General features: G+C 38.2%; 1 protein-coding gene across 2 annotated transcripts in view; it reads left to right on the forward strand.

The window, feature by feature from the left end:
- Positions 1-17,300, forward strand: part of CCNY (cyclin Y) — a 127,943-nt gene extending 110,643 nt beyond the window's left edge. For both annotated transcript variants that reach the window (XM_087778589.1, XM_087778598.1), the window contains 3 exons: positions 3,641-3,807; positions 8,420-8,582; positions 14,555-17,300. In XM_087778589.1, coding sequence (XP_087634715.1) covers positions 3,641-3,807; positions 8,420-8,582; positions 14,555-14,671 — 447 coding nt within the window. In that variant the 3' untranslated portion in view covers positions 14,672-17,300. The remainder of the gene's footprint in view (positions 1-3,640; positions 3,808-8,419; positions 8,583-14,554) is intronic.
- The last annotated feature ends 5,017 nt before the right edge of the window (positions 17,301-22,317 follow it).

A 22,317-nucleotide genomic window follows, 5' to 3' on the forward strand; every position in this document is an offset into this window, starting at 1 on the left:
CGTGTCAAGGGGTTTGTTTATGCAGGCTGCCTGGGAGGCAAAAGGCAGCCTTTTAAACAGAACCATCAGGTAGTGCACACTCTGGTGAGATCCATGTGCCACCTTTTTACTGAGCTTTGTGTTTCTGTGGTCTCCCAATACCAAATTTTATACATCAAAATCTTTTCAGAGTGATGCTCTAACTAGAAAGTCAAAACTCTTATTTTTAATAATGGGCTTGACACATAATTTGAAATTTGTAATTTTGTGCTTAAATACTGTTTTGCCTTCCTTATAAAGGAAAATAAATTTTTTAACAATTAGCGATATTTTGTTTTGCAGTATTATCAGATAATGTTACGGTTTTCTTCAGCGCTAGGATGGCAGACAGGGGCAAATCGTAGCTAAAGAAGAAATGGTGTATTCAGGAGTCTGGCATCTGGCCTCTTGAAAAATTCAGCTTTAGGTTTATGATATCTTGCTACCTATATGTTTCTTATTTTTTAAGGAAGAAAAAAAGAAGAATCAACAGTTTTATCTGTGATGTCTCATGCTGTAAAGATTCTGACCTTGTGGCTGAGTATAACTTTGTTTTCACAGATATTTTTGAATGTTTATTATGCCTGTCTTTTTGTGCCTGATGACGTAGCTTGAGTTCAACGAAGTGTCTAAAACAAGATTAAGGTTAATTCCTCATTAACACAAGAAAAATAGAGAACCCTCTGGGGAGTGAGAAAGCCAAAGGTCTTTTACTGAGCATTTTTTTTTTTCATTTGACCAGTCTGTAATATGCAACATACTGTAAATATTCAGACTTTTTGAGTATTCTATAATTTCAAAAATTCATTGAAACTGTTTTGGCATTGGTAGTATCAATGAGATTATGCTTTTCCAAATAAGATTTCTTTGCATCTGCCATTTTGTATGTACGCTCCTTTTACAAGTTAGTTGTTGTTACTTGTTTAAAGTTAGTCCAGTATTTACTTGAAGGTACAGATATCCCCAAAACTTGGGATAAATATTTTCTGAACATTTTGTGGGTTTTAGTAATTATCTATAAATCAGTCGTAATCCCTCATTAAAAAAATGATTTACATTGATAAGTAGAAAACTTCAACATTCTTTTAAAACATATATACCTTAAACGAATATTTTCAGTTTTCTTAGCAGCCATGTATTTCTTCTGTTAGAGCAGAAGTAAATTTCCTTCAGCATCTGTGGAACAATATCTTTAGCTATTTAAAATTTAACACAAAATGCTGGCCCTTCAGAATCCCAAGCAGCGTTCTGTTTTTATAAAATATGCAGCCTTTCAGGTAGGTATAATATTTTGTGTGTATATTGTACTTTCATCAGAGTATCTCATTAAAATCTCCTGCTAGTTTCTGTCAGTCGATGTAGACTCTTGTGAGAGTACTAGCAACCTGAATAACCACCTAATTGCTTTTTATCACAATGCAGTGAAGAGGGTATTATAAGATCTATTACGAGATACAAAGAATAGGTTATTCTTCAGTAAATGCAAACCTGTGTTTTTATAGAGTAGCATATCAGGACTAATTGTTGGTTGTAGTGAATGCGTCTGTGCTGTCACGTTGAAGCACTTCCAGTTTCAAGTTCTGCTCCTTCATGCACAGCAAGTTGTTCTGCAGGTGCGAAACGAAACTGCAGAACAAGTTCACTTCCTTGATGCTAGTGAAGGCAGTAAAAAATTTTGTTTTTAAATCAGAGTGGAATTTACTAACTTAATAAATGACTGCATCTGAGTTTCCTTAAATCATTGCCAGAAGAGCACAGTGAAATCTGTTTGAAACAACCTCCCAGTGGACTGAGAAATCTCTTGCTTGGGAGAGGTGGTCTGTTGAGGAGAGAAAATTTTATACTTTTTACCCATGAATTCATTTTAATATGACTGTATTAGTGACCATTACAGATTTTGTAACTCGAGTTTTATTTTCATTCAGTAAGAGTAGGAAGCAAAGAACTACACTTTGTGGTGGCCACTTTGAACAAAAGTTGTCTAATACTGTGTTTTGTATTTTTCCCATGATTTTCTTGCTCCATATGCCATTTATACTGCAGAGTGTGTGAGACACTTCATTTTGTGAGGTGAATACCTGTGTACATGTATTCAGATATTTAATATTTTTCTATAAAATATTTTTTTTCGCTGTAAAGCTTTAAATTATACAACAGCTGTCTACTGGTCTTGAGGATCTTGTTGCCAAACTCTAATTACTTGTACATATCATAATTGTGAAAATTAATGAACAAAACTATATGAAGGATGTAATTGGCCTTGATGTTATTGGTGACTCATAAAAATACACGAGCTTCAAAATATATGAATTATTATTTTTTAAGTATGTAATATTTTCCACTAATGCTAGACCTTTCCAGGAGCACAAATCACTGAAGGTCCTCTGTGTGCTTGTATGAGTGTGCGTCCTTATAGAAAATCACAAGTGAGCTGTTCCCGTTTTAAAGTTTTCCCCCTACATCCCCCTTTTCCCCTTCCCCTCAAACCCTTACCAGCATGTATCCTGCATTGAATGTTGGATATATTAGCTATTCTTTGGGTATTATTTGATTAGGTGCTAATAAACATTAACTTAGTCAAACCACAAGATATTTATTCTGTGTCTTCTCAGCTAGTGTATAAACTGTTTAAATGTTGTGGATTGCAGAAGTATTCAGTGGGTCCCTCCCGTATTCACCCCTAGTTCCCTGGCTGGAGCATCAGCCGGGGGGGCCAGCCTCGCGCTGTGTTTGGAAGCAGAGGGTCATACTGCACTCCCCCCCTGAGCAGTTTTTTGGTAGGTGTTCAGAAAGTCCCTCCACGGTCCCTTGCTTCATCAGATGTGCGTGTATAATCCTGTAGTGTTTGTAAATAGTACCCACCACCTTCTTGGATGAGGTCTGGGTCATACGAGCTCTGGTCAATGCTACCCTGCTTTGGTGGCCTTGGGCAGACTGGGCCAGTCTATGGTGTCCTGAGTTTGTCAGTTCTTGCATGTCCAACAGGACTACTGTTATTCATCTCCAGAGCTTATCGGTCCAGAGGAAACCGTTATGAATTACCTTCTTAGCACATACTTCTCCTCTCTGTTCAGCTTGCTGTTTCTGTGGTAACTGTTCCTCCGCCCACCCTATAGGTGCCTATAGAACCTCTTCACACAGGCTCGCCAGAGGGGCCCGGCATGACATGATGCCGTATCTGATAACTGACTGCCTGTGAATTACAACTATAGTTGTTTGTATAATAGCTAGTAACTATTACTGGTAGCATACCCTTGCCTTTCTCGTTAGTCATTAGCATTTTATTTATTTACATTATTATTTTAATAATTTATTTAAGTGATCATTTGAATTCATTCCAACATGTGACTATATTACCAACAGTTACAGATAGAAAAATAACAGTTTTGTTTCTGGTAATATGATCAGAAGGCAAAGGCCAACTAAAATATGAATTTATCACATTCAGTCTTGAGCTTGGCATAAATATATGTATTTAAACCTACAACTTTTATAAAAAAATCTTCTTGAGAGCAGATTACTCTTATAAAGTTGCTGGAATGGGTTTATGGGAATAGTTTTCTTTTTCATTTCTGCTTAATAGCAAGATAGATTAAGTCTTGATTTTAATGTGTTTCCACAGGTATATCTTGAAAGACTTTTAACTTATGCAGAGATAGATATTTGTCCAGCAAACTGGAAGCGAATTGTACTGGGTGCCATTCTACTGGCATCCAAAGTTTGGGACGACCAGGCAGTGTGGAACGTGGATTACTGCCAGATCCTGAAAGATATCACGGTTGAAGACATGTGAGTGCAGTATGTTTATCTTTGTCAATGAATGCCAAGATCTGTGTGTATAAGGGGGATGGGAAGGTCTCTCATAAATTATATAAAGTTTGTATATCTGCATTGTATGTAAACATGGTGGATGCTGATAGATGGCATGAGGTCTGCTTGACAGTTCTTTACAAAGAAGAGGTGAGTTATTTTTGTTTTCTGGTTGAAATCTATTTTACCACTGGATGTTCATGTGCAGTGATGGAAGCAGACCTGCAGAATATTTAAGTGTATGACTTGACAAAAAAACCCCACGTCCAGTGAGTCTGCGTGTATTCACTTCAGCGACATTTACTGTCGTGCTAGTTCTCCATACAGACAGCAGACCAACATGTAAGGCAGGAAAAAAAAATTCTTGTGGTCCTAATGACCCTTAGATGTTCACCCACTTATTTATTGCCATTATTCAAAATTAGTTCTTTTGGGGTTTGGGTTCCCCCCCCCCCCGTATTCTGCTGAGTTCATTTGCAAGATGTTAAAAATCTAGTATTTTAACTGGCAAAGAGAAATTTCCATTTTTTCTAATTTTTTTTTTTTTAATCTGATGGCATTCTTGAGAAGTGCATATTGTAACAGCACAGAGAGTTGAGATATCTGGCTGGATACTCCCGAGTCATATTAAGAGTATATTAAACAGTAATAAAAAGAACTGTAATAAGAATTAACACACTTAAGATCGTAATGTTTACAAATACAAAAATGAATGCTCGTTTCTCTAAATAGTCTAGTGCTTTTTTTTGTTTGGTTGGTTAGCAGCTATTACATATATTGGCTGAAGTGCCTGGGGTTTGTGTCATCTATACGTTCAGGGCTGAGTCACATACCACGCACGCTTTCCGAGGCGCCCTTACCTGAGCTGGCGTGCGTGCGGGAGCGGTCCTGGAAGGGCTGCGGTTGGAACTGGTGCTGGGATGGTGCTGGCAGGGACGGATGCCTTGACAGGCCACTGTCGCTCATGCATTCGGAGAGTGATGTTTTCTGTCTACTGGGGCACGGCACCCCTTTTTTATAAGAACTAATAACAATAAAATTATTAAAAAGATGATTTAGTACAGTATCTGTGTGTTTCAGAGCTCTTTTAAGCAGAGCTAAGTATCTGTAATGAGAACTACATAGACTTGTCTCTGCTTTAACTCGCTTAAGTCAGGATCGCAGCCACTGAAGAGAGTTGGTGGTGGATAACCACTCTGGGAGGAGGGAAGGAGGGAAGCAGATGAGAAGAAATGTTTGTACAGGCAGAATGGTTTTTGAATCACAGTTTGCAATCTCAAACTAGCGAAAGGCCAAGCGTTTTTGCTAAAGCAGCCCTAATTTAGTTTCTTAATCGTTCACTGTTTGTCAGATTTATAGCTGGTCTAAAAATGATCTGTAAGGGAAAGGTTGAAAGTTAGGAGTCAGCTGATTGCTTTAAATTAAGCATGCTCGTACACGGCTAGATAAGACTTATAAATTGTGAGTAGCTGTCATTGCTCAAGTATTAGAAAAGTTATCTCTAAATCTTGTACTAACAAGCAATTTGTAATAAGGTGGGGATTTTTCCCCGAGTCAAAGTGAAAAACACAAAGCTTGCGTTGCTGTGGTATGCTGCAGGTACTTTCATTAGTTTGGGGGAAAACTCTTATTTCAAAATAGGGGTGGGAAATACCACATAATGCCATTTCAGTATCTGTTTCAAAATATGTAAGTTACTTGAAGGATGGTTAATGATACTTCTTTTCCGACATAACCTAGACAGAATGAGATTTCCAAAATAAAAGGGGGGGTAGAGGGGACAAGAAGCTAAAATCAGGCCCTTGACATTTCTGTATGCAATATTATTCCATGCAGAACAATTTGATAATGCTTCCTTGACTGTTTTGAGTGTTTCCTGAATGATTTTGCTAAACTACTTTTCCCTTGATCCTTTTCTCATGCTTTCGGGTATTCAGTGGCAGTAAGGGCTCCCCTCCATTCACTCCTCTTCCAAGGCAAATCTGGGACCTTTTAAAGTATTTCTGAAGCTGGGACATGAGCTGAAATAGATTGCTGAACAGCTTGCAGCAGACTGGCAGGTTTGACTGTGCTGTGTGACAGTATTAATCAGGAATGGTTATAAATATGAGTTTTGAAATTGCTGATTCTCAGGGCTTTTTTTGAAGGCAGGTGATGAGGCGTACTGTGATGGTGTGAAAGGAAACAAAAAAAGCGGTTATTGTTTTTGACAAACACATGTGATGATGCTACTGTTAGAAGTTGCACTTGAGCTACATAACACCATTATCACGTGGCAGACCCGTGCTAACATCGGCCCTCTTCCTGCACTGCGCTTTCCCTCAGCCAAACTGTGATGAGTCCTTGTCCTCAAGTTTTTAGCTTCTTAACCTTTTCTTAAAGGTTTAAGGGTTCTCACAAACTGCAAAACCAGAAGCCTTTGGGGATCCTGTGCGCTCTATATGGTACTTGGTGACCTGGCTCATGGGCTTTGTGTTTGGGGCTCCTTGTCAATCCTTCAGCAAAGATTTTGGTGCTTGTTGATGTTTATATTCCTGCTGCCAGTTGTTCCAAAGTTTTTTTCCTCCTGTCGCTAGTGTGGTGGATGTTTTTTTTCTTTCTTATTTTTCAGGTAGTTGGGACAGCACAGTATGACAACTTTGAAGTGTCTAGCTCTACGCAAGTCGGGGGCTTTCATTGTTTATATTAGTAAGGCAGAAAAACTCTAGGTCAAAATCTTCAACTGCTGTGAATCATTCAGTATAAGCGTATCTTGCAAAACATCATGTAGACCTTTCTGAGTTTTGTAAGTCACCAGCAGTACATTGAACTGTGCCTAAAAGCTAACAGAGGACGTGGGAGGACTGAACTGCAGTATGTCTCTGTAGTCATGTAGGTAGCATTACCTTGAGTTTCGGTGTGAGTTTGTGGAGTGGCCGCAGGAAAGCGTATGCTAAAGTAGTCTAATGTGGATGTATCGGGGAAGAAGGGTATGGTGCTTAGTTAAATTACATTAGTTCAAATCCGAAATACCTGTATTTTTTTGTTCTTTCTCAGCTGTAGTTAGTCTGCTGATCTAACCTTCAAATCTGGGACGTAGGGGATAGTAAGGATCTGAGACTAGGTTCTTAAACATTTGGGGATGCTTTTCAAAAGAGGTACAGCCAATGTCTTCCTCCATTAAAATAGGCTTTATATTATCCATTAACATACATCTTTAGGCTTTGCTTGGAGAAAGTAAAATATTGGTAGTATAAAACGACATTTAAAGATAATCTTCTGTATTTGTTGATAAACGTCTTAAAATGTAATTTTTTTTAATTTGGATTTTTTAAAAGCTAGAATCTTCAACAGTGTGAATTCATGCCAAAGAGTCCATATCCAGCTTTTAGGTAATCTTTTAATGTTAATTAATATTTCTCATTATGTAAATATAGCATTTTGGCAGAGAGAGAGTGAAGGCAGGGAAGGACAATGATTATGATGTAAGAGTGATGTAAGAGTAAAGAGTGAGAAGAAAAATCATTCGGTGTTGAAAAACTACTGTACCAGTACTTTTTATCCTCAGAGCCTTCCTCTTCTATTGCCAACTGCCTGCACATTCCTTGCACACTTGCACTGCAGTCAAAATGTAACTTAAATGCAGTATCATAGTCAGTACCTGCTGGTAACACAGCTCTGCAGTCCATATACCCTTCAGCAAATGCGAACAGCTTTTACTACCTATGTATTTTTTTATTTCTTGTATCTTGAAATCGCTGTTTTGAATATGTCATATGTCCCTACATAAGTATTATGTAGGATATCTAGTTACCATGCCATTTATGAAAATTTCCAGTCCTTAATTTTGTTGATCTACTTATTTCTCAACATACTTTTTTATTACCTACACCAGTAAATTATGTATTGCTATACCAAAGTTTTCATGGGGTGGGAGCTCAAATAGGACCTCTGTTCCTATCAGATATTTTGACAAACACATTTGTTTTAGGTATGGAAAAACAAATGATCACCACTGTGAATTTTGATTGCACGTCCTAGGGAAAAATGTCTTCATTTTGTTCATAAAGATAGATAAGACAGTACGCTGAAAAATTCAGGTTTCCCATGACTAGTTTTAAATGATTGATTATGAAAGGCTGAAGAGAATAAATAAGTTCTCCAGTAATTTAGGTCTTAGAGTAATTTGCAGCATTTTTGAGAGATGTCCGACAAATTTAGGGCATGTTTGTGTTTTGTGTTTGCATAGCCGTGTCTGCAGATCCACCTAGTGGAGGTACAGCAGAAACGACAAGAAAATTTTTTTCCTGCTAGCTTTTCTTTCCCATGTTGTATTAGCTAAACTGATAAAGGTGCCCTTCCACTAGGAAAAGTTTGTGTCTGGGTTTGATGAGCATCACTGTAGCAGCTGCAAGGTGCAGCATCTTTCATATTCCTCAGTGGTGTATGTAGGCCGACAGAACTTGGTAGACTAGGTCAAACCTTAGGCTAGGATAATTGTGTCTGGCAAGAATAAGAAATGAACTTGGTTTATACCATTTGCAATTTAAAGTAAATTACATTCAGAATGCACAGTCTGAAATATGTTTTCACATTTATCTTCTTTCTACAGGAACGAGCTGGAACGCCAGTTTCTTGAGCTGTTGCAGTTCAATATTAATGTTCCCTCCAGTGTTTATGCCAAGTATTATTTTGATTTGCGTTACCTGGCAGAAGCAAATAACCTGAGTTTTCCTTTGGAGCCCCTCAGCAGGGACAGGGCGTATAAACTTGAGGTAAGACACTTTCTTTTTAGATTGCTCAGAGTTGAATATATGGTGGGATTTGGAATTTTTGTGTTGTTTCTCCCTTTTCCCATCTCTTCCCAAATATTCCCATGAGATATTAGATTATCATGTGCCCTGATTTTCATAACTGTTTTGTTTGTCCTTTGGGTATTCAGGGACGTGGGGACAGCTTTTTGGCCCAATTGCCTTCATACCTTGTCTTGTTTTCCATTTCTTTTTCAGTTCTAGTTGTCTGAATTGGCCTTGTGAAAGTACCCCCAAGTTTTACAATGACTCTGTTCACAGTCTGGTTTCATGTGTTCATTTGGTTTCTTAAAACTGATTATCCACCTTAAAGGACAGAATATTAACAAGTATTGCTGAAAATAACTATTCCATGTGCTTGTTATCTGCTACTGCTCCACTTCACGTGGATCCAAGTCTGTTATCTCCCGTGGTGATGTTCTTAGTAATGGGAAAACAGAAAGGGGCACACATCTTTAGTGAATAAATCATGAATCCTTGTGAGACCTGAATATACCATGTGCAGAAAGCACTGTGTCGGATGGTCTGGACCTGTGAAATGCAGGGCACTATGAATTCCCACAGACACAGGAGGAATTTAAAATCATCAGCCAACTGCGGGCACTTTGCAAGACTGGAATCTATTTTTCCTGAGCTTTCTGATATGAAGTTTTTCAAATAAAGGCATTATTGCATGAGCATGTACACATTTTGTTACTAATTCTGAAATTTGTCATTAGATGCTAACTGCTTTTAACATCGCACGTCTTTAATTATATAACAGCTTTGCCCTGGAGGTTGTTTGCCTGTGGGTTAGAGTGAGCTTTGCATGTTCTGAAGCTCCTAGTGCTCCTGTAGAACAGGCAGGCAGTACTGTACACGTTTTTATGGGGGGAAATGGTGCGTGGGAAGGTTAATTGACTTGTTTGTGACTGTAATGGGAACAGAAAGTGGTGGAGAAAGAATCAAAGCAGATTTCACTAGAGTTGTGTTTCGCATTCTTTCTAAATATTCTTTCTAAATTTCGCAGATAGCTCCAGTAAGAATGTAACTTAATTCTATGTATGGAGTGTGATGTAAATTTGCATCAAATTTTGTTTCTATTAAAAAGAATTTTAAAAAATGAAAATTCATTTGGATTGTAATCTCAAATGAATAGAAGTAGTTTACTAAGTTATTAGATGGTGAGTCTTGATGATAAGTGCCATTATATATAATATAATTGAACGAATTACTTTTTGAAGAGAATTTAGTACTCAGTGTTTCCCAACACTGTCAATCTATATCACATACAATGTATAACAGCAGGTTACAAATGACTGTAACGATAGCTCCTAAAACCTTAGAAGAAAAGAAAATAGGAAATGACTGTAAATACCCAGAGAATACCAGTGGTTCTTCTGTACTAACTAAAGAGAAGGCAGATTTTAAAAGAAATAATGGAATATTTTTTTCAATAAATCCATATCATTAAAAATTTTCCCATGTTGGGGATGCTTTGTGCTGCTAGCAGAAGTTGGCTGTGAAGTAACGCTGCTAGCCAAAGAGGATGTCTTCAGGGAAGAGGATGAATATCTGCTGTGAAACCAGCTTGGTCTAGCAGCTCCTTGCTTCTGTTCTGTGGCCAGAAGGAAGGGAGCAGGATGGGAACTGCCTTGTTCCCTGGCAATACTTGGTTGTCATTAGTGTGCCCTTGAAACTAGTGACAGCGTAATTTATAGCCTAGTTCCTTGAGCACCGTTAAGCATTTAGCTTGCCAAGAGTTATCAAAATGCATTTGCAGCACTTTTCTAGGTCTCTCATGTGCTGTTCAGCCCAGAGATTCTGTTTTTAAAACGGTTGCCTGGATTGTCAAGGGGAGTAGATGTAGTACCACACAGGCAGTGATATTTTTGATACTGGGAGAAAAGCTGCAGTCCGTGATGAAAGACAACAGACTCATAGCGAATGTACGTATGCAGTGGAAGGATGTGCCTTGTCTGATAAACTGAAAGGACCTTTCTAAGTCCTAAGATTTAAAATAACTTATTTACTGACATTGGAGATCACAAAAGGTCTTGCATAGAGAATTGGTTATATTATAACGCATTTTTGTTACTTTCGCGTTAGCTATTTTATGTATTTAAAGCAGGAGTATTAGATCTGGCACGGCAGAACCTGCGTTGCTATTTCTGCAAATATCATGGGGTTGACATACCTGTAATGAAAAAAAAACAAACCAAGAAGACCAAGGACAAAGTTCGTAAATACTGTTCCTCATCGAATAGAAATGCTGGACAAGATCCATCAGCTTAGAGGTGTTATAAGAGGTTATAGTACTTGTTAAAAATGACATCACTTTCTGGAGCATCTGTAGCGGATGTTTTGCCTTATTTAATGTTCCCACAATTGGCACTTAAGAAGCAGCTTTGTCTTTTAAGTGACTAAGTGAAAGGAATTTTTTCTTACTTTTCGTCAGCCTGTGGCCTAAAAGTGTCCTGACTTTGTTATACCAGTCCACCTAGTAGCCAGAAACCATTTTCATGACCCCTCTTCTTTTTTTTTTTTTTCCCTATTTTATGGAATCATGCAAGTTAAAAATGGCAAATAACCTTTCATTAGATCATCCAGTCTGTCCACCTGCCAATGCTGTTTGTTCCAACCAGCATATGTTGTAGTGTGTTTTCTCCTTCCTTTTAATTATGTCAAATGTCAAGGCTTCCTTTGCTTCTCCTGAGAACTATTTTTTAATATGGGAGATTTTTCTGCCAAGAAGGTTGTTGGATATCCAACCTTAATCCACTATTTTGTAATTTCCTACTCTTGCACCTGGTTATTCTCCCGTGTACTGAGCTAAATATGAGTCAGATTCTGCTCTTTGGGGTAAGTCCACAAAACGTGCCTACCCTATTTCTGCTTGTGATCTTAGCACTGTGCTCGTTTCAAGGCTAGATTTTGTAAGAGCATTCGTTAGTACACTCCCCATTTAAGTGACCGTATGTTTGAGCTTTTTCTTTTTAAGGTAGTGCTTGAGCACATAGTTCAAACCCTTTGAACTACGTGCTGTATTTCCTTGACCCTAAAGAGATACAGTCCCATAGATCAAACAGACAAAAAAGAGGAGAAAAATATGTAAGTTACCAGTAGAGAAACGTCTTTCTATCCCTCCAGCTTCCCACTGTTGCAGTGATTGATTGCAATCCTGCATGTTTTGTTTGTTCAGAACCCTCTTAGCCAAGAAGCGAGGGGAGAGCAAAACTCCCCGGCTCTTTCGTCAGGAGTAACCCCATTGCTCTTCTTTTCATTCTCCATAAATTAAGGAGAACTCCCATCATCGCAACTCCTAGTTGCTCTAGTGATTTTTTTTTTTTCTTTTCACATTTTCCTTATATGTAACCCTTCCAGACTTAGTGCTCTGTGTTCTTGCTGAGTTCTCTCCGGTTTGTCCATTTTTTGGGGGTGTTGAGGCACTTGCAGTTGTGCGCCTTTGTGCATTCTCAGCCGTGAAGCCATAGCCAGCCCTGCTGCTTTCCTGCCCTGCACAAACACGTGCACGCAGCCAAAATTTATACTAGGACTACTACTACTATTGCCTTTCTCCCCGCTCCTTTCTCCTTACCTGTCCCCCTCACCAGTGACAAAGTCTCATCAAAGTCATATAACTCAGCAGGGGAACTGACTTCTAGTTCTGTATGCATATATGTAATGGAAGAATACGTACGTATGCATTTTTCTAGCTGATTATAGATATTGCAGTCAAGTCCAACAAAATTTTACATGATTGAATGGTGTTGCTGTTTTAAAGAATGTTTTGATTTCATATGAGAAATGGTACCTTGCAACTGTCAAAAATTGGTTTCTTTTTCTAGCAATAAAAGCAACAGAAATATCAGATGACAGAAAGGTGTTTATAAGCTATTTGGATTTATTTTAACTGAAGGACAATAATAAATATTTACAATTTTCTGCTTTTGTCTTGTTTCCCCATATGTTACGCTGAAGTTGACTAAATAACTTGCCAAATAGGCTCCAAATGTCAATTTTGTAAATTATTTGCAAATGAAGAGGCATCTTTAGATACAGGATTGCTTCAAACAGCAGTCACTGTGTTTCTTATCCATATGATTAATCACCAGAGACTAGAGATGCCAAATATTAAGTGCCGCTTCCAAGCAAAATTTCGTTTTGTCTGACCAAGTGCCAGAACAGAAGTTTTCCTGTGAAACAGAAAATTTTGAAGTGATTACCTTCTCTGGCTGTTTGATGCCTAAGGTAATAGCCTGATTTGGCAGCTGAAAGAAGCCGAACTCCACCTCAGTACGCCTATTTGCCAAGCCATGCCTTGGCACATTATTTCGTGATTGAATGCTTTTCATCTATTGGATTTTAAATCCAATTGAACTGCATAAACTTTCTTAATCCTTTGGGTTCCTGGTTAAATTAAATAAAATGTTATTAAGCAGTTAAGTTATGGTCTACAAAGCAATGGGAATATTTGTGTTAGTTTATTGTGTTGTTCTCTTCATGTGCACCAAGAAAGAAAACTCTGTCCGAGAAAGGTCTTAACAAAAGGAAATTCAGTTTCCAGCTAAAAAGTAGCAACTGGTTTCTTAGTGGTGGTGGTAGGTTTTGTGTTGTTTTGGTTTTTTTTGTTTGTTTGTTTTTTGGGTTTTTTTTTTGTGTTTGTTTTTTTTGTTTTGTTTTGTTTTTAATTTAACCACGCTTTGTGGCTGGCTTGACCAAAGCGTTGGGTGAACTTGCTCTCAGATGTATGAGTTGTGTGCTTCTGTCATACCTTCCTCTCGTCTTTGCAGGACTATTAAAATTAAAGGACTCTTCACTGCTACAACTTGCTGTGCTATAGAAGTAAAGATCAAGAAAGAAAATTATGATCAGTGGAGTCAGGCTCTTTCTTTGTATTGCCTTGTTTTATAATCAAACACTTGTACTGGTTTTGTTTGTACAGTACTTTTTATTAAATATCCTATCTTAAGACACCACTTAAAAGCATTCCTGAGTAAATAAAAATACTGTTTTAGTTCATCTTATTTTTTAATTTGACCTTGAATATTCCTTGCAGTGAGCTTTCTCTGCAGTTCCGTGTGTTTGATCACCAGAGTTAACAGCCCTACTGATGCCAACCATAGCCTGTCCCAGCCATACGAACTCTAATGGACATGCTGTTTTAGCGCACAGTATATTTGTGCATATGAGGTCTGTAATAAATATTTGTTTTAAACTTGGCTAAAAGCAGTAGAAGAAACATAAAATGTTAACTCCAGTGTAGTATAATAGGAGTCGACATTTGAATAATGTTTGTCTCTCTCTTCAAAAGGTTTTTAACATTCCTATGTATTTTTAATGCAAATTAAATTATTCTGAATATGAGTTATGTTTCCCACTGGCACCATATAAGATAGCCTGATCACATAGAAATCACCATCTCCTTCTGAAAGGCAAGCAAACATCAGCTCTGTAAGTAAAGCAGGGCGAGTATTCTGCCAGACCATTTATCAGTAGAGAAAAATATAATTACTACAAGACCTTTTAGGAAATAAAAAAAATTAAGAGCCACCCTCTTTATAAGTTGTCCAAATATATGTACAATTTTTATAATGGCTTTATTAAGTTTTCCACAATTTTTCACCAATGAAGTGCTACATATGAGTTACCTTATAGCAGCAGGTAAGCACTGTCAGCTACCTCGATGAGATTGGTGATGGTTAACCTGTAAAGAAAAGGCTTGGAATACGCTCACGGAGCCCTTCAGAAGCAGCTGTGGTGGGCAACGCGATGTCAGTGTGTTTCTTTCTTTTAAGATTGAGAAAGACGATTTGGGGAGAAGCTCTTCACGTGTTTTGCTTAATGAAGTGACCTTTTGTAATTCTACCTATATGTGGAAATCTGCATTTAGTTTTATTTTACCTGTACAGCTGTGGTCAATGCAATAGAGGTTTTCTCATTCTTTTGTCTTATAGGCCATCTCCTGCTTGTGTGAAGATAAATACAAGGACTTCAGGAAAGCCGCAAAGAAACGGTCAGTCAGTGCTGACAATCTGACTGTGGTTAGATGGTCCCCTGCTATTATCTCCTAACAGAGGAGACTGGAATATTCCTACGGACATACTGTTTCATCCATCCATTTTTTTCGGGGTGGGCTGGGGGCGGGGGGATAAAGAAAAAAGACTTTTGATTTTTTTATTTTTAAATCTGTCAAGCTGCCTTTACAGTGCCTCCCCATTGTGTAGCACACGAATAAAATACCTAGTGGAAGGAGAAGCGGAGACATCGGTGTTTGGGAGAGAAGATGAGCAACAACTTTTTTCTCACTTTTCGCTAACAGCTTTACCCTTTTTATGAGGAAACAGCAAATCAGGTGCTTGGAAGAAGAAACAGAAAAATAAAGTAGAGGCAGAAAAATATTTACGAACTGTGCCATTTTCTAATATGCTGTACTCATGAAGAGAAATGGCAGCATGAAAACAAAGCATGTAGTCAGATGACCGTGCACTAGAGGAATGAAGTAGGGAGAGTTCCATCCTAAAGGTGTCTCTTAATATCTTTTTTATTTTTTCTTGGGTTTTGCGTTCCTCATTGCTGCTTCCCAGGATAAATTCTTCCCCTTGCACAGCAGCAAATACGAAGTCTCTATTTACAGTAGCACAAGCCCCTGAATAAATAGCGTTGGGTTTTTTCACTGCACTTTTCTCTGTAAGCTGTCTTATTAGCATTATTCTTCATAATTATGCATATGTTATATTTCTTGTATGCCTTTTATTGTATTTCAGAAGAGAGAACTTGACCATAGTGCTGAACCAAAAGTGTGTACAGGGATCAGAAGATCTTCCTAATTTCATGTTGTGTTTTATTTATAGTATACTTGGGTGCGTGTGCCTTCCTGAGTTCTTGGAATCATTTATTTTTCCTTAATATAAAGATACAGTTATTAAAGTATTCAGATGATGATGATAAGACTTGGGCCAAATCTCTGAAATTTGCAACAGATCTTGTGATCCTTTTTGCAGATTTTCATAGCATTAGAAGTTTAGCAGAATTCATTTTGAGGGAGTTTGTTTTGGTTTTTTTTTTTGTATGGCCTGACTAGTTCATTCCTTCACCTCCAGGTCCATTGTTGCAAGCAATATTCTCAATTTTTATATGTTTACTTTAAATCAAAGTGAGTCTGTTTGTATAAAATAAAAAATAACAAAAAAAATTGTTCCAGTGAGAAGGCCTGTAGAAGAGCAGAATGGAAAACTTAACAAGGTATTTGTCACCAGTGGATTTGATTTTGAAGCTAAAATACAAACCCTTGTGTTTTTCAGTGTAGGTGCTTATAGAAATTAAAAGTAACCGAGCTGTGAACATATTTTCAACTCTGATTATTAAGCTCTTCTGTTGTTGTTACCAGTTCCCTCTTACTATGGCTGTTGCCCCCTTGGAATTTGTAAGAACCTTTTATAGAAAATAACTTGTCAGTATAAGGATATTTGCTTTATAATGCCCCAGGGTGATTTTTTTTCCCCATTTTTTTTGCACAGTTTAGAAAGATATAGCTGGAAACGCAGTTCCCTGAAATCCTTTCTTTGCGACTCTCACTGAAATGAATGGCAACAGACGTCCCTGATTTATGCACTACTGTGGTAAACCATAAAGATTCCGTATTTGTTTTATTAAGCCCTATGGGCTTGTAGCAAACCTAGGGGCCCAGAGATGCACACTTGACTTCCAGTGCAATGCTAATCGGATGCCTCCGGGCAGAGAGGCACTGACAGGATTGAAATAGTAATACCAAACAGTTTTCTGTTAACTTTCTAATGTGATTTGTGTAGTTTGAGACATGAAGGTTTTGTCCATAAATTCTCCTGATGTCCTTTGGGCCTTTAAAATAATCTAATTCTCATCACTTCTTCTTGTGCCAATGCATCAGAACTGTGAGTATCCAAGTCCATTTTTCCCTTGAACGTGGAATGTAAGGAAAGTGTTTATAACAATAAAAATGCAAATTACAGTATTTGGAACCTCTTTACAGATAGTATCAAAAGGAACATTTTCAGAGCATTTGAAATTCATCCTTTATAAGCATAAATTTAGGCTTTAAAATATGTGAAATATTTTGATTTATCAACACTTTGCTAAACTATTTTCCATTTAACTTGATATCAGGAATATTGGTTTTATCCATTTCTGGGTGATAGAGATATGAACTTTGGATTATGTAAAGATCTCAATGCATCTACTATAATTTTTGTGAAGTTTATTAAACTACTTTAAAGATTGTATAGTCTATTTATTGTATGTATGTACATACAGTCTGATACTTTAAAAAGTGGATTCCGTAAAACCTGGCTCAGTCTTGTTTAGACTATTGAATATCGTTTTAGCCTTGTGCACTGGACTCTACCTCTGTATAGGAGAATTTTCCATATTCTTAATTAGTACTGATTCTGTGATTAACTTGGTTATGTTTCTTGCACTAAGAATTAAAAAAAAATCTGCTGTAAGTGTGGATTTTTTCTTTAGTTTAAGTTTTGCCGTATGAATCCTCTACATTTAGATGGATGTTTCTTTCCCTTATGGTTATAGAATAATTCTTTGCTTTTTTCTTCTGGTTTGTTCCAGGGTTGCCAAAAAATACAATACCCGCCAGTAAATCTTAATGAGTGTCTTTTGTTTGCAAGGTATTCTATAACATGTAATTAAAAATGAATTATTATTTAGGATTATGTTGTGTTTAGTGTAGTTTTTTAAGCATCACTGTATGGAAAATGCCATTGCAAGGTTAGAGAATCACCCGGGGTATGAGAAGGGAGGAGAACCAAACAGCATTTTAATTAACAGCACAAATACATTGTGTTTTTCATTTCAGAACCTGAAACTAAACTTGCTGTAAATGTATTCTGGATTAAGGTTTTCATTATTGCTTTGGTCACCGGCTCAGAAACAAAAAGGTGTAGGAGATGTAATAAACCTGTCCCTTCATGCATCATTGTCTTAATGAATTATTTTTATATGTTGAGCCAGTGGGCCATTCATTTGGTCATTGGATAAATATTTGAAAAAGGCGTCTTGTAAGGGTTTTTATTCATGCATCCCTCTGCAGCCCAGAGATGTTTCCCGAATTCTTCTTTCCATCTGCAGACTTGTTTATATTTTGGGTTTTGTTTATATTTAATTTTTTGACAGTGATAGATGTCATTCTGACAGACACTGTTCTTTGGGACTGAGAACACTGGAGTCATGTCATCAAGTGCAAAAAGAAGGAAAAAGTCAAATCACCATTTCTGCCTTCCCCAAACCCTATCACTCTCACGTTTTCTATTGCTAAAAACATACAAAATCCTGTCCCACAGCAGGGTAATGGTGTCCTTTTCAGCAATTGTATTTTTTATTTCTCTCTCTTTTTTTTTTTTTTTTTTTTTTTGAGAGAGAGAGAGAGAGATCAGCTTACATGGCTTAGTTTCCCTTAGCTTATTTAGCTTAGTTTATCATGTAAACTAAAAACATGATGGAAGAACTGTTTACATTTATGGAGTCTTAGTTCAGACTTTGTTTTTTAACACCTCTTTCTCTAGTTCCTAGCTTTCCCAATGCCAGAAACCTTAGTTATAACCTAAAGAGCAGAAGTAGCAAAAACCTCATCAGAAAAGGGTGATGGTGTATTGGTGGCAGATGACAAAGTGACATCTGGTAGTGTTGGCTATATATAAAAATAGCAGTATGTGGGAGGAGATAGAGGAATTGAAAGGGCAGAACCAGAAAAAAACCAAAGCCTTAACAGCTGAAGCAACAAATTATTTACAGTCGTCCTTTGTTGGTAACGAACATTGCATTTTCCAATGACACATTTAAACTACTAACTGAAGTGCTGCACATCCACTACAGGCTCAAATACAAACACAAACATACCTGCTTGAATGTGGCCTAGGTATACACGGAAATGTTAGTATCTACGCCCAAAGTGCAGCAAGCGTCTTTCTGCTGTTTCTGTTTTTTCTCTTCGACTGAACTACATCTTGAGGAAACCACAGAACGGAGGAGAGTTTGAGTTGCGTAGACTAAAGGTAACGACAGAAGATACGTAGCAACCACTGTTTGTTAGGAGAAAATGCTGTGAAAAAGGAAACAAGATTTAGAAGAAAAGCTACTGATCACAAGGAAACAAAAAGTGATAGCAGACGTAGATTATGGTGCTGAAAATGATTGTTTCATAGTGTGTATGAATCTGCTTTTCTGGGTCCTCTTCTGAGAATCTGCAAAAAGTGACTGGTGAAGCCCAGAACCGTGGCTTGAAAGCGACTGAACGCGTTAGCCAAGAAAGCAACTGAACGCGTTAGCCAAGAAAGCCATGCTTGAGCTTACTTCTCTTGTCTGGGCTTGGTCATCAGGCTCTTCCCATTAAAGAAAGAAGCAGATGGAAGAAAGGCAGGTGACAGAGCAGTACAAATAGACTGTATTTCTTGTGTTCCTTCTAGAATGGTTGGTCTCATGCAATTTGATGTGGAAAAAAGAGAGTTGTTTTTTCATGCCCTTTACACCATGTGTAATGTGTTTCAGCATTTATCGGCGGAGACTTTGAACTGTTGTCAGCTGGAGATACTCTTTGGTGATGATACGCTAGGCAAGCTTCTTGGTGTGGCGATAGGTGACAACAGTATACCGGCGTTTCCCATATGAGGTGTCCAGAATCTCTGTAGGTTTGTAAAGCTCACTCCAGGCACCGGACAGTATCTTTTGTGAAGATGTCAATGGTCTCTACAGATCGAGAGCAGCAAATAACAACAAAATGTAAAAAAATGTGTTTGTGAAACTGTACCATTTCTGCCTTAATGTACTTACATAATTTAGTTTCATATTTTTTTGTTTTGTTTTTCCTTGCATCTCTGACGCGTAGACTGGGGTGCCGTGGTAACTAATGCGGTCAAACTTTGAAGCTAGAAAATCTGTGGAACTAGCGCTGCTGCCTCCTTTGAACTCACTGGCAGTGGAGCACATGCTCAAAAGGCAGATGAAGACTTACTCATGTGACGAGCGCTTTACTACACCAGGCGTTATGGTAAGACGCCTCCTTCACGTAGGAGATCCTGCAGCGCACTTAAGTCTAGAGCTAATTCTTCTCTTAGCTATATGTTTTCTTGCTTCACTGCCCCTGGGTTTCCATGCCCCTTTATTTTAGACATTAGTACAAATTATTCTCCATGGAAACAGTATCTTGGGAACTGGCAGCTGTGATACTTGGTATTTAAGCAATACAGATCATCCTGTGACCGCGTACTTCTCTTTCATGTATTTCAGGCAAACTAAACATTCTTCTGTGGAAAAAGGAGAGGCCAAAAAGATGGGGATTGGTGTGCTAGAAGGGTTATAAGGCAGAGTTAGATGTGCGTAGTTTTAAAATAAACCAGGAAATAAAGACAGGCAGATTTGTTTGTATCTTCTGTGGTGTAATAAATGCCAAAGGGCATTAATGATACTTCAAGTCGTGTGATGTTGTTAAATTTCTTGGGCAAGGAGTTTGAGAGAGAATTGTCTCCCTTCAACTGGCCAGGATACGCAGATTGTATTGCCATAAATCCTAGGAGGGGGAAGACCAGGTTGTACTGAGCAAAATGGCACAGAAGCAACATGTGAAATACATACACCAAATAATCGTGAATATTGTGCATTAGAATCGCAGCACTACCTTGGTGTTGATACACAACCTAGCAGTGTTTGGAAAGTGTTGGTCACCACCTTACTTGTATAATTACATCCTGTTCCCTTTGTGGCCTTAAAGTAAAAGGTCATCCTGTGTATGCAAAAGCTTAGCTCACTTTATCAAGTACTAGAATATAATCAACAATATTTGGAGGTAGACTTTAAAAAAAAAAAAAAAAATGGAGAAGAGCTCCTGTTAAGAACAAAAGCTGCTGGGGGCAGTTTGGTGGTGCTGTGGGGCTTCGTCAGCATGAACATGGTGTAAAGAGAGGGGTAAAGAGTCTCCTGCTTGTGACGCCTCCCAGTATGTGCCAGTGACACTTCTGAAGTCACAGGGTGGGAGGGTGAGAATAATTGCAGGCATCCCACCCCCCAGGAAAAAAACCCAAATCCATTGTTGTAGTTACAGTCATTCTGCATAGGCACTAGCAGAGCTGGGAACAGAGATAAAAAACTATGTTCCAACTTCTTCAAGTAATCGCTTTGCACAAAAGTGAAAATGGCTTACATTTCCAAATCACCACCAGCATTTGTAACGTTAAATATTTCACTTACTTGTTACTGCCAGCAAGTATGCACCTTATATTTTACCATAGGAAGGAGTCCACAGTCTGTATGTGTACTTTAATGGTGCTTTATAAGGCACTGATTCTAAATCCGTCCTCTAAGAAACTAGAGAACTGATTCCTGTATCCTAGAAAAATAGTTAGGTGTATCTTGAATATTTTTGAATACTGTTAGGTAAAGTGATTTTCCAGATCTGCTTGGATTTAATGCTTTGGATCAATGATTTCTTCTGCTGGACAGAAATAACTATTACAAAGCGGCAGTACTGACTTCATCTAGAGAAATTACGGTCATGTCACCCTGACACCGAGCTTCGGTGAAGAAAGGACTGGCCCGATTCTTCTGCTTCCCCATTTAATAATGAATCTACTTCTGAATCTCAGTGCCAACATCTTCAGTGTTTCTGACCTGTGAGAAATCTAGACCATGAAATCACTGCTTTTCTGCGATGGCCTGTCATCACGGTACATCAGAAAGGCGGTTTTTGTTCTGCTCTGTTTTGCTGGCACGTGGCAGAACAAAGTTGTTCTGCTCCTTAAAGCATGCAGATAGCAAAACCATGCGTTCGCTAGAGCTGTGTGCTTAGATGTCTGATCCCAGCTGCCACATTTTCCCTTTAACTTTTCTAAAAGAATTTTCTTCTAGAAAAAGAAACCAGGGCAAGAAATCAGTTGTGAATTTTCTCTGAAATACATAGATTGCAAATCAGCATCTAAGTTTCCCATTTCAGATTTATTTTTTTTTAATAATTTCAGACTTGAGCTGAATTTTCCTTGATAATTTCAGTATGTGAGTGTGCGTTCAAGCATTTATTTTTGGTATTGATTGCATTAGACAAGGAATTTCTATGGCCGTTGCTAATAGAAAAAGCAATTATTTTAAATGTCATTTGAACCTGTTGTTTCCCCCCTGAGGAACGCATTTGTCTGGATTCTTTGACTTACTAAGAATAGGTAAATCCATTGATACAAGATTGCAGGTTTTGGCACTGTCCCCTTCATATTGTAAAATGAACAATGAACTTCTTACAAATTACAGTACGAACTGAAAGCTTCAGAGGATTGGGGGGACGGGGAGGGAAGAAAACTGGAACTTGGATTTCTTCAGCAGATTCTAGTATCTGTCTGTCTCCCTCAGCTCTTCTTCTTCATAAAGTGTCCTTAAAAACAGTTGCAGCTTCTACTGCTGAATGTACTGTATTCTTCTGAATGCAGAATTGCTCAGGATTTGACCAAAAAACCCCCAACCCCATCAATCCCTTTTAAGACTTGAGGTGCAGGGAAGTCAGGCTGAAAGGCAATATAAAATGGAAATAGAGGGGAGCGGGGGAAGAGGATCCCTTGGGACAGCGGAAAGCGCCCGCAGGCTGAGCTCCAGCGCCCAGGCTGAGGAAGCAGGCGAGGAGGTCGAGCTTCCCACCGTGGCCCAGCCACAAATTCCTCACCCTCGTCCTTGCAGCTGAAATCCTGACCTGCCA

The sequence above is a fragment of the Nipponia nippon genome, unplaced genomic scaffold, assembly GCF_047370975.1.
Source record: "Nipponia nippon isolate SJK-2023a ecotype South Korea unplaced genomic scaffold, ASM4737097v1 scaffold_1, whole genome shotgun sequence".
NCBI classification, from domain to species: domain Eukaryota; kingdom Metazoa; phylum Chordata; class Aves; order Pelecaniformes; family Threskiornithidae; genus Nipponia; species Nipponia nippon.